We start from the raw sequence: 13,727 nt of genomic DNA on the forward strand, positions 1-13,727 counted from the left end.
TTGTTTGTTCATGTGAGATGTTGAATGTGATGGGATAGTGCGCAAGAATTGAATGGGCGTAGCATGCAAGATGAAGACACAAGGAGTGATGGATTTGGCGTTGTGATTGAGCAACACGTAGTGGCAAAGGAGAGGCAAGTCATGGATTGCGCACTGGGAAAGTCCAAGAGAAAAGGAAGGTCGGCTTGCTCACTAAGAATGCACAGTATGCAGTGCTTGAAGGGAGGGGTCTAGGTGTTTCATAGTTGAGCATTGCTAGGGCTAAAGGATAACCCTACTGCTCACTGAAAGTGTGCAGTGCACAATGGAGGCAAGAATGGTCAAGGCATTGTGCAGAGGACAAGTTCAAAAGACAAGAGTGACAAGCTTGGGCACTGTAACTACGCAATGTGCAGTAGACGAGGGAGAGGGCCTAAGCATTGCGCAGTTGGCTTCTACAAGGGTCCGAAAATGACCCAAATGTCCACTATAAATGTGTCATGCGTAGTGCTAGGCAAGGATGGTCAAAATTACACATTGGGCAAGTGAAACAAGAAAAGATGAAATGATTGTGCTCTAAAGTTGCTCAATACGCAGTTGAAGGAGGTTGTCCTCTATGATTGTGTAGTGCGCAATTCTAGGAGATTGGGACTTCATCTTTGAGGCTTAGGAATGCGCAATGCGCTCATCACTTGGCTAGAAGTTGGATGTGCTCATGAGTTGTGCAAGAGGTCAAGGCAAATAACGACTCCAAAATTGACTAAGTGTGAGATCAATGAGACAAGATAATAGAAGCATATAACATGCTTTAAACATGATCACACGCACATATACAACCAAGCACATGACCAGAAGATACACAATACCCAAAATTAACATGCATAGAATGAAACAATAGTAAAACAACACTTGTCTCCAAGTGCGACACTTAAGATATACCTTTACAACACAAGTGTCGGTCGCGACGAAAAGGTGCACTATGTTATGGGAGAGTGTCCAGCACATGTTCTCATGATAGATAGGATCAACTAGTGCTAGAGAGTGTGTTGGAGCTGCCTCTAGAAAGTGTGCCATAGTGCTCTTAGGATATGTGAAAACAAGCGAAAGCGACACATGCAAGAACGACACATGTGAACACAAAAGTAAGAACAAACGACACATGCAAGAATGAAAATAGGTGAAAGTGACACTTACAAAAGATAGAGCAAGAAAAAACGACACATGTAAGAGAAAAATAATGCGGAAGCAACACTTGCAAAAGAAAAAGCGACAGTTGAGAAAACCACCCGGGAGATGGGGCATTCGCAACCATGAGTGAGAAAATGCTCCTTTTACTCCAAAAGTGCGCAGAGCTCAAAACCAAAAGATGAATGTGAAAAGTAGCTCTGGACTGGACTCTTTATATTTTTGAGAGTATACATGCAGCTAGGGTTAGGATTTGTGATTTCGCTTAGTGTATGCCAGGAAACTAGGAGTCGTTATTGAATGGACTACCACTAAGAGGTGTGACAGTACAACCTTGAAGAAGTACAGTCTCACTGTCAACAAAGAGTGTGCAATCACTGTCTACAGAGGACCCCCTTACATTGTTATTGGAAGCTACACAACCACTGTGAGTAAGAACTACACAAACACTATCAGTAGAAACTGTGCAATTAAAGAGGGTAAAAACTGCACAGTCATTGTGAGCAAGGATTGTGGAGTGACTGTCACTGATAACTGCGTAATCACTGTTGGCAAGGATTATGTAGTCACTATCTCTAAGGACTGCGCAATCATTGTCTCTAAACAAGAGATGCACTATCTTTCCTACTTGAAAGAAGTGTGCTTGTGAGGACATCAAAAGTTGGGCATGAGGAAACAAGTAGTTCAACACTTAAAATTCCTAAAAGAAGACTTGAACACTTAAACAACATGATTGAGTGTGACATTAATGGCTTGAAATGAAGGATGACATGATCATAAGGCTCCAAAATTTGGATGTAGGAAAAAATTTGGCGGGTGTTTGTCACAACAACAACACTAGGGTAAAGGGAAATATTCAAAATCCTCCAACAAGAAAAAAATCACGTGTGACTATTTTCATAATGAGGGCTATCCCTTCAAGTATTACCTATATAATCTTAGAAAACTAAAGAGCTTGTAAGGTCTACACTAGGAAATAAAGACCTCTTTTAGATAATGTTGGATCTCCTCATAGTGCACATTTGGTAGTATACTCTGCACTTCGGTCCTCTTCTTCTTAGCAAGAGTGGATTGTTTATTCTAGGGCTGCCTAACACATGACCAAACATGAACACCTTCTTTCTAATTATAGAAAACAACGTAATGGAGAGAAAGTTGTTATTCATGACGATTCATCCATACAACTTGTAGGTTGTAGTGATGCCATTATTGATATACCTAAGATTATATATGTTCATGTTCAAAGTATTGGACTAAGTATTGTTTCTATATACAACATTACACATACCATTAAAATGGTGGAATAATGGCCAGATCAACGGGTGGTAAAGGACATGAGTATCAGTTCATCATGGTTGCATCAATATATTATGACAAATCTCATCATAACGAATGCTAATGACACCCACATGCTATGGCATCAACATCCTAATAACACCCATTATCATGGACCTTTGTAACATATGAGTCCACTACATATGACTAATGACCTTCCATATATTGAACCACCTAATGGTATTTGTATGAGGTTTGGAGTGGGGAGACATCATCAAGAGGGTTGATGAAAATTTCACCAAAAGATAAATAAAATTGTAAATAATTGCAATTCCAAATAGAAAACAGGAAATCACCTACAAATAACACGATTATGGGAACAATCACAACACAAATTTTAGAAAACATTGTGATTTTTCAACAAAACGGCATAATTTTTTGAGAAAAAAAAAAAAAGCAAAATTGCTAAGACTTGAAATATTTGTCAATATAAACCTGAAATTTGATTTGTTTGGGTCATTTTCTTCGACTTTTTTTTTGTTGCAAGCCATGAAAAGAGGTTAATATAAACCTACAATTTGATTTGTTTGGGTCATCTCCCTAGCTTTATTCTTTGTCATAATTAGCAATATTAATTAAATAAATGACATCATTGACATTTAAGTTGATCTTGTTACCCACCAAAAGTGGGTGACCCCATAGGATAATTTTTCTCCTAAATTTGTCTTCAATCGGCAGCCAGTAACCCTTGACAGCCACCAGTCTAGCTGATGTAGTATGCCATTTGATCTCTGCTACCTGAGCTAGTAATATGTCCCCTCGTCCATCTGTCGAGAGCATATGTTTGAAGGTGGGAAGTTCAATCCTAAAGGTATGTTTTTCAATGTGCAATTGGGTGCTTATGCTTGTTTTCCCTTGGGCACTTTGGGCATGGATTATTGGGTGACTTGGAAGAAGGAAGGGTTTTGACTGTAGTTTTGTTCGCTCACCTTAAATGGGAGGTTAATCCTTAATCCTAGTCTCATGGGATCTCCCCTATTGGATTATAGTTTTAGGAAAACCACGATTTTGGTAGCGCAGTCCCATTTTCCCATTTCACAATTTTTTCTCCCCTTCACACATTGCAAGCCCTATTTCATCATTTTCCCTCTCTGGGTCCACATGACCACTGGGTCCATAAGGCATTGGTACACCCTCTCCCCTTGTCCACATGTTTGGGTCGAACCTGGTAATGTTACCTCGGAGGTTGATGCCACTAAGAGAACGTTAAAGGCATATCACGGCCACAAGCAAGAAACAAAAAAGAAGATTATAAAATGCAAAAGACAGTCAGGATATTACAATAGTGCGTGGAAAAAAACTAAAAATGGGCTCTAACCCCTATCATTATGGACATCAGCTTGGTTCCTAGGGCCCCATGAATTCCCCCGCATCATTAAGGAACCCATGCATGTCCTCTTGGAGCCCCGAGAAATAATACAAAGAAAAATCAAGAAAAGGAAAAACGAAATTGAAGAAGGATGGAAAAACAAAGGTCGAGGTAACTCATGTATCCATGATTTCTCCCTCCTACATCTATAAACCTAAATATGTGGACATACCTCATTATTACCATCCTTGTACGCATCGCATTTGACTTTGAGACCCTTGTGTCCCTATCCATCTCATCATTATTCACATGACCCCTATCAATTGAAGGATGTACCTTGGACCTATCTTTCCCCTTAGGGGTTGGGAACACCTAATAAGGTTGTTTATTATCCACTCCTACCTAGGGAGGTAACATTGTTACAAGCTTAGAGCCGCGAATTTGGAAGGGATGCCCATTACGAAGTCTCAATGTGCCCTTGATTAACAAGCTTGGTTCACTTAGATGCACTAATGAATTATTGTACTTGAAGGTGAGGAAGCGCATTGGATCTTATATGTAATTGGAAGGTGGTTTCATCATGGGTTGAGCAACTTAACTGGGGCCCAAGCCCACCAGAGGATCATATTGACACCCTATGGGATGTGTTGGGAGCCATGGTATTCCATCATGTGTTAGAGCATCATCTCATGCCATGGGCACCCTCAACACCATCATCAGTATTTTCATTGCCCCACATTATTCGTGAGATGATGCACTTGGACCAATGTGCCTCAATCAGCTTAGCATGATCATGGCAGTTGATCCAAGGCCCAAAGGAGGTTTGTCTCACCCTTGAGACATGGGAGGGTAGGAACCATCATTAGAGCCCTCATTTGGAGCATTGTACAGGCCTTTCTTTAATCTGGAGAACCATGAGACCAACAGTTGTACCCCAAACCCACTTTGGGGCCCCACATGATGACTTGCATAGAAAATTAGGGATCATCCCCTAATTCATCTTTATTGGAGCCCTCTCTCTTATCGTGGCACTTAGAGGACTCAATATGGTCCTCCAAAAACCCTACATCATCATGACGTCATCAACTCGACTTACATATGGATGGCTAGTTCATAACTTGTGATAGCTACTTGGTGGCTTGTGACCAAGGCTTGTTTTAGCACATTATTTTAGGATTTTGGGGGCTCATTAGGCTAATTCGATTTAGAGAGATTCATATAAATATAAGTGAGTCTCATTTGTGAGAACTCATCATCATCACTTGGATTCTTATCTTGTAAAAGAGCTTGCACTTTTTCTTTGGAAGCTATTGGAGTATCTTGGATGCACTATGATATTTGACGCTGATTTTTTATCATGTCTTGGAGCTACTTCTTGAATATAGATGGATATATTGCATGATTATTTCGTAAGTTCTTTTGTTGATGAAATCTCTCTTGAAAATGTCTAATGTATGTAATTGTTGCAACTAATGTAAATGCTACTTTGCCCATATTTTGTTGAAGATTTTTTGGAAGCTATTTGGTTGGCTCTTGCATATGTTACTCATGATATAACATGCAATGGATGTTCTTAGTGATGAAATGTTATTTTTTTTCCTCCATGAAACTCCATATTCTAATAGTAGGTAATTGTAGAAGGTTGGTAGTTAGGACATCAACTTTTGACCTCCTTGAGGACAAATTTGGCCAATATAACACATCTAGGACTCCATAACCCAAAGGACTAGGCACTAGTCCAAGGATTTTGGTGATCAAACTTCTCTTCTTCCATATTTTTTTTTTCTAAAATTTCGGTGCCTTAAAGGTAGGGCTGAAATCTAACGCTTGCAGTGAAATTTTAGTGAGGTGGTTTTCGAGAATTTGAGGGTCCAAACATCAATCTTGAGGTCTAGGCTACCTATGCTCCAAGATTGGTGGGAATCCGCCCGACTTTCATCCATAATATCTCTTGCGCTAGGTGCTACTCTAAGAGGGAAAACCTAAGTCTTTATTTCTCACCTTGGGGACTTCTTTGAGGGTTGTGTGAGCTTAGTATTCATTGGAATAAATAATAAGAAACCCTTTCTCCTCCCTTGCCTTGACCTAGTGAGTACCTTGGAAGTATTTCTTCCCATGATTATTAATAAAGTCGTAAGTCTAGCGCAAGTCTTTCCTAGGGCTCTCGAATGAAGCAAAGAGTCCCTTGGAAGTTTAAAACATCGCATTCAGATTTTTTGAGAGGCCCTATCCCATCACTTTGAGTCTTGTTCTTAGGAATACCTTCTATAATCATAAATCTCAAAGCCCAAGTCTTGATCTCTTCCTAGGCCTTCCTTGGAAAACATTTAACTTCCCTGAAGCATTGAGTCATTGTTGTGCCTCTACTTGAATGGGATTTGTGGAATGATATCATATCTAATTCATTGTTCTATTCATTCTATGTGATTCCATTCTTACCAGGACTCCTCCCATCAGTGAAATTCCGTAAAGAGTAGGGGACTTTGACTGAGGTGACAGTGGGTCATTGTGCCATTGTTGTTACTTAGTCTAATACTTGTCCCTTAGGTTTTCCCTTCCTTAGGGCCCTGCTAGATTTTGTGGTAGCAGATCTAATTAGTGATACTCACATAAATTGGTAGAAATATCCATATGAAATAAATAATGATGGAAATAAATGAATTCCAAAATCAATATTACAAGCTAGCTAGCATATAGAAATGCAATCTTATGATTTTTCTAAGAGAGGATCCTAAATTTTAGAAATATGAATATTTAATTATTTGTTTACAACTTTAGGAAAATCATACGTTTACAATGTGTGGTACTTTAAGATTACCCTTGTAATACTGGGATTTGCTAGGGGTTGTCGCTGCTTATTAACACTTGGTGAGCCAAAAAAAATAGAAAAATGTAATAAAGTTTATAATAATTGATTATGAGAAAACATTGGCATTGTTAGCTTATATATGAATAATAATTGAAGAGACATAGAATAAATGTTTAATCATCCCACTACACATCACTAATAGACTTTTTAAATAATAAAATTTGAGCAACAATTTCCCAAGGGGCCACAATATATTGAATATTGCTTTAAACTCTATTATGTTGTCCATAAAGGTAATTTCCAAGTACACTGTGAAATTCTTTGATTTTTATTTTTAAAAATTGTATTTAAATTATATTACATGCTGACCAAATGTTATGAATTGGATGGTTTATCAATCCACATTTTGCACACGAAGTACAGAATGAAGACACACAAAGATACGTATGGCATATCTATGCAATATGCAAAGTGATAAGTCATAAGTTTTGGTAAAAGTGTGACTTATCCTAATCAATGTATCAAGAGCATGGGTTTTAGGGGGCACTCCCACTCTAGAACCACATTCCCAAGTGATTCGAGTATGGGGTAATATGGAATTAAAATATAATAAAGAGCACGAAGCTCTCTATTTTCCATGTCGATAGTGGTGTCACTATCGAACTTATATACCATGACCTTAGTAAAAATCTACCATTTAGTCAAGCAAAAACCACTAATTAAACATGTTGAGATTTTTCGCATTTTAACACATGGTTAGTCAATCTCATCAAAATTGGTGTTGAATTGAGAAATAGATGAGTGGATTGACTTGGAACCATCTGTAGCACCAAGCACTACTACTAGTATCCCTAAAAGATCAAGGTAGAGGGCAAAGGAAGAGGTAGACAATGTCATTGATGAAACAAATCCTAATATACAGGATGATTTTACTTATGTGTATTTGTTGTAGCATGATTATTTTGGACTATATAGGCCATTTAGAGCCTTATGTTAATGTACTCTATTTGAAATATGTATCACACTTAGTTAAATTTTGTTATAGTCACCTTTACAAGCTATATACATGAGAAAACTTTGCACAGTTGGTGTCTAACGGTTTGGATTTGCATTAATGTGTTTGTTAAAATTTATATGGTGGAGGGTGGAGACCAAGAGACTTGTTATGAAGGAGCCACTTGAATGGTTACATGAGGAGGAGCAAGGGCAGGGAAGGACGACCCAAAATCAATAAGCACCTTGTACAGAAGGTGAGACACACACCAAAGATCATGTTTCTCCAACCATGGGGCTTCTTGTATGAGAGGACAAAGCAATTCCTTTGTGAGTAAAAGGACTAAAGTCATTGATAGCTAGCTTCTAGATTAAAAATTGTAGGTGTGACTCATAATGATGAGATACATTTATTTTTTTATACATGATGCAGTTTTGTATTCACTAGTCTTGAATAGACAATTATTAAGAATCAATGTTTGAACTTTGACTTATCATTTGGCATCCACTGTATGATATATATCAATGTTTATGGGTCAATGTACCTATTTGATGTTGTTGTTGGTTTATACTTTAAAAAAAATGAAAAATATGAAATTATTTGGTATTTTTTAATGCTTTTGGTACTTTTTTTATATTTTCACCAATCTTTCAAATGTCCCAATGTCTGAACCCTCCATGATTTTTTCAGCTACCAATTTCTCAATAATGATTAGGAAGCCCTTTCCTAAGGATAAATCAAGGCTAGTTTCTCATCCTCTTGCAATGCTTCATAGTGATATTTATGGACTTGTGGCTACATATTCTATTGGGGGAGATAAGTAGTTCCTCACCTTCATTGAATGGCATACACCATTAAATCTAAGGATGAGGTATTCATAATGTTCCAGGAATTCCAATATCTTGTGGAAAGTGAAAGCAACATGAGGAGCAAGTGTCTCAACATTGATAGCAATGGTGAATATATTAGCAATTCTTTCCAATCATTTCGTTTATCTAAGGGAAACTCCTAGCAAAGAATCATTTCAAACACTCCTTGACAAAATTGAGTAGGAGAATGGAAGAATAGTGGGATATCGTGGAGATGGTTCATTGTGTGCTTCTCTCCAATAAAATTAAGTGTTAATTCTAGGGAGAGGTGGTTGCTAGTCCATCTAGTGGATGGACCCATGCTCCTAATGAAAGGAAAAAAATATGCGTATCTATAGACTCTTGTTGCACTAAGGTTGGCTATAGTGAAACTTTTCAAGGATATTTCCTTTATGACCCTATCACTCACAAGGTAGTTGAATAAAGAGATATTATTTTTTACAAGTTTTCGACTCACTGTGTGGATCTTTCCCCTTACTTATTTCAGAAGATTCTATTTAGCATGCTTCTATGGATCATGTTGCTTCTCATCACTATGTTGGTCCTCTTCCACATGATTCCTTCCATGTTTTACCCTTCTCCTTCATAATAAGATGTTGGTCCTCTCTCTACTTCTATGCATACTCTCTCAAGTACTCCTACAGTATCTAAGCAGACTCCTACAACTGATGTGGACCCTATTGATGACTCATCCAATGTTCCTATTGCGCATGTCTCCTTACATTTTTGGGATACTCCTATGAGTGTTTCAACTAGTTCTCATGTTGTAGATGATGATGTTCTTGTTAATGGCTCATCTAGTCCTAATGTTGTAGATTCTACTAACTTTTTTACTCTAGTATTCAATGATGATGGAAACACCTTGCATGATTCACCAATAACAATTACTTTTTCTTCAGATGGGTCAAGGCCTATACTTAAGTAGGGCATCTCCACTCTTGTTGATTCAAACAACTTTCTTGTTACTCTATCAATGTGATACCATGAGGAATCTCCTCCACCTTGATCCCTTCTTCTCATGTATCTAATTTGTAGCTAATTTTCTTATTGGACCATTTGAGCATTATCAATAGGACTACTTTCCACCATAGGCCATTACTCAATATCCTAATGTCCATGCCAAACATCAGCGTCCCTGACCTCAATTGCGCTAGAGTTCAATGTCAATAATTAATGATCTTTAAGGTTTTATGAAGGAGCAACATGGAGTTCAAGTGGGGCTGACCTAGTCCTCTGCTCAACATTAAGGGAGGAAGTAGATTTTTGTGTTATCCTGTATTATAATGATCTCTACATGGCCCCCTATTTAGCTAAAATGTGGTTGTTGAAATTATAGGTGTAATCATACATGTGGCCATGACCCATTTATATGTACCATCATTTACTTGTAATTATGGCCAAGGTGATATTTTTTATTGTTTTAATGTATTACTAGGTATAGTTAAGGTTAATCTAGTCAAACTTTATATGTAGGTTCAATAACCTCTTAGGGTGTACCTTTGTTTTGTTGGCCCATAACCTCTCTTTAAGGGATGCCTCCCTTCTTGAAGGGGCACCTCACGTGAGTTGTGTATAAGTACACAACTCAAGCTCTCATTTGTGGCATTCTATCATGTTATCTTCATGATACTCTTATAAAGCTTTTTGTGCCTAAATGCACCTCTATCCTTGGTGTTGTCTTGTGTTTGGCATTTCTTTCTCTTATGTGTACTCGTGCATTTTTTTTCTAGCACACTTATACTTGGGCATATTTCTCTCTCTAGTACACTAGGCTTATCTCTCTCTAGCACATTTGTGATTGAGCTACTTCAGAATTTGGATTTGGTTTTAGTTCCACTCGATGATTTGCTTTCATTTGTGAATCTCAACAATGTTTGTGCCTAATGCTAACGTGAAACATGTCATAAGTCAGACAAATATAATATTTTTAAAAAATAAAAATAAGATACAATTCTAGTACACCCTCTTAATACTTAATATCTCCATAGTTAAGATGGATCTATGTTAGTGTAGTATCAAGACATAATGGAAAAGGAACAAGAATGACAATGAAAATGAAATTAGAAATGAGTCTCTCAATCAGGTTTTATAATAACTTTACTTCAAAATGCCATGTTTACTTTAACGTACTAGGTCATTAAATGAAGTATGACTTCCAAAGTAAAACTTTTTATTTCAAAAATTGTTGCTAAAAATTGAAATTTTTATGCCAAATAAAAAATACAATTGCCATTGTCTTTTCCTCTAGTATCTTGTTAAAATTCTCCTACTTCATATAAATCCACATCGGCCTTTTGTTACACATAGATGACTAGTAATTCTTTTTAAAATGACAACTTTCTTTCTAGTTGAGTAATTCCGAACAATAGGAATGATTTTTTCCTTTTTCCTTTTTAAAGCTCCGTTCCTTATTGTTAGATGGTGACCATGTTTGACTGAATAGTTTACATCTGTGTCTAAAGCAATTTTTGAAATTTAATGTATCTTAAGGCCGTGTTTAGTTCAATGTCTTTGAATTATAAATCATTTTATAATATAGCTGCTTATGAAAAATTGTAAGTTCAAGAATCAGTCAGTGCATACCGTGCATACCTTTCATAACAAATTGGCCACGAAGCCACAATTCTCCTCTTTTGTTTGGAGGTAGAGGAGCTCCAGACTCAGGATCAACTATTTTAGCTTCAGTATTTGGAGCCAACATGCCCACTGATCCATGGTGCCTACTTTCTTCTTCGCTGTCTGCAGATGCTCCTAATCCCGTGGTCTCCGTCATCGCATAGCCCTGCAAAACTTCATGCAACTCTAACTTAAGAAAGGGCTTAACCTGGGTGTACGATAACGAAAATAATTAGAAGAATGATTTGAAGAGTAGCAAGCTAAAGATGATATGACCTATCGTACAATTTGTTGATTTTCAATTTGAGAGATCAATGCTAAAAGAAAAGCCACGATACTTGCCAGGACTTGTCATTTTTATCTAGATTGCAAATCTCTAGAATATTTTGGACTTGGATAGACAGGAACAGTATTAAACAATTGACTTTCTTCTGTCTGTCAAATTCTAGAAGCTAAATTTAACTGATACTCACATCTAAACATAGTTTGGCTATGTAGGCACACTAGTTTGGAAGATGCCATAATCTTGCTGATATTTTTCACTTTGATATTCTCCAAAGCGCCTCCAAATGCTTTATGATGTTTTGCTACTTGGTAAATGCACCTCCTATATTATGCTCTTTTTTTTAAGAAAAAAAAAAGCCTCTGTATTATATTAATAAAACAGATAGTACATGTGTCATAGTTTTGACTCTTGAGTCTCTGTCAACATCATCAACAAAAAAAACACAGCAAAAAGAGCTCTCTATCTCTTCCTTTCTTTATAATAGCCATATCTTCTATTTTCTAGAATCCTGTAATCTATGATCTGTCCTCCATAGTCAATAACCCAAAAAAAATAAAAACAACCTTTTACAATAATATTTGTCCCATGCAGTCCAGGTAATACCCAGCATACTGTCTCTTATCTCTTTGAAAAGTTAATGCTGCCTGCATTTGTCTTGACACCTTGTTCGAATACAGAGAAGAAAAACTTACCAGGAGCCTTGTCAATTCCTCTTTTGGATAATAAATCAGCTGTCCAGTTCTGCTCCCTATATATGTGATCAAAATTGATGTGGTGGAAAGTACATACCAGTGTCCTGATGCGCTTCATCCAGTTGTTTAATATTGGAGGATTAAAGTGATTATGGCCTTTAACCCAGTCAATGATTCTTTTAGCATCCCCATAGATCTGTATGCTCTCCAATCCCAGCCATTTCGCTGCGATCAGCACTCCCCACAGTGCAACAATCTCTGCCTTGCTATTCGTGCCTTGGCCCCCTTCCCACCAAAAGTGATAGCAGTTACCCGGCTCTATGACAATGTATGCCCCGCAGCCACAATTCCTCCTACAGCTTGCACCATCGAAGAAACCCACAAGAAATATATGCCAAATGTCTTTTCTTATGATAATTCTGTGCTTGCTACCCATTTTGGTTGATCCGAACTCCTTGATAAATCGTGATAATGAAATCCCTCTCTTTCTTGAGAGAATGCATAATTCATAATGACTCTGGTTATTCTGCCCGAGTTTACCATCACAGACGTTTGTGGAAATTCACTGTGTTAACGCTCAACTGCTGTTATGCTCATAAACTTTGTTATTTTGCCATTCTTACTGCTAGAGTCAACAACGATGGAAAAGCAAACAGGAAAAACGAATCTTCTGTTTAGAATTAGCATGCTATCATTACTGTGTCTATTACTTTTAAACCCACGATTGTATATTAGTATATTACACTTAATTTTTACAGAAATACATATTGCAACAATGAAACAGGACACATGAAATTTCAGCAGAAACAGCACAAACAATCACACCATTGACAAAAGATTTCCCCTGGAGAGACCAAGGAAAACTCTAGCATTCAAAGCTACTATTTCATTGAGCTTTCCACTCTAGCCAAGCCTGCATAATCCATTGTAGATGCCTTCTATGATTGGTCCACATCTGGTGACACGGCCAATTGTGACATTGATGGCCTGAGTGGCGTCTGCTACACGTGGGGTCAGGTGCCATCTTTGTTTATATATCAATGCAAGACCTGCTCCTAAGGGCATCAACGCCGTAAGGCTCAAGTCTGTAAGCCTCAAATACCTAGTCATCCAAGCTACTACAATTTGACCCCAAAGACCAAAACCACGGAGTAGATGCATCATGAATCATCTACGAGTTTTTTACTCTTTCCACATTTACAATGTTAAACCCTATGGTTATACTAGATCTCATGAGTGCAGATTCGATGTTAAATATCTCTCAATTTTACAATACCTTAATATTGCCTCATGGATGGATAAACATAACAAATATGCCTTTAAAGTACCTCAGGATTTATGCACTATGGGTACAGTCATGTCCAACAGGGTGGTATTGCTCCCCTACATGACCACTGTCATGTAAGTGTAGCAGCTGCCAACATTGTAACTTGGTTTGTACAACCTGGTTTGCATAGGAGATAGTATACATGTTGGAAACTAGAATAACACTGAGAGGGGGTGAACCAGCGTTATGTAAATTTTAAAGAATTATTTAGTCAGTCAAAAACATTCATAATACAATAGTGCATCAATCACATGAAGAATTGAACACAGGATGTTTACGTGAAAGCCCATACATGAGAAAACCATAAATCTTCTTTTAATTTTTTT

The 13,727-nt window shown here is 37.5% G+C and overlaps 1 protein-coding gene across 3 annotated transcripts in view; it reads right to left on the reverse strand.

Moving 5' to 3' along the window:
* LOC149214569 (beta-phenylalanine coenzyme A ligase-like) overlaps window positions 1-13,727 on the reverse strand; it is a 134,613-nt gene that overhangs the window by 47,640 nt on the left and 73,246 nt on the right. For 2 of the 3 annotated variants that reach the window (XM_089392324.1, XM_089392323.1), the window contains exon 2: window positions 11,073-11,262. In XM_089392324.1, the coding sequence (XP_089248450.1) occupies window positions 11,073-11,262 (190 nt within the window). Of the gene's footprint in view, window positions 1-11,063; window positions 11,263-13,727 lie in introns of all 3 variants that reach the window. The other variant, XM_089392322.1, reaches the window with a different exon arrangement.

The sequence above is a fragment of the Pinus tabuliformis genome, chromosome 1_1 (assembly GCF_031772625.1).
Source record: "Pinus tabuliformis cultivar Carrire ecotype Pingquan chromosome 1_1, CPIR1, whole genome shotgun sequence".
Taxonomy (NCBI): domain Eukaryota; kingdom Viridiplantae; phylum Streptophyta; class Pinopsida; order Pinales; family Pinaceae; genus Pinus; species Pinus tabuliformis.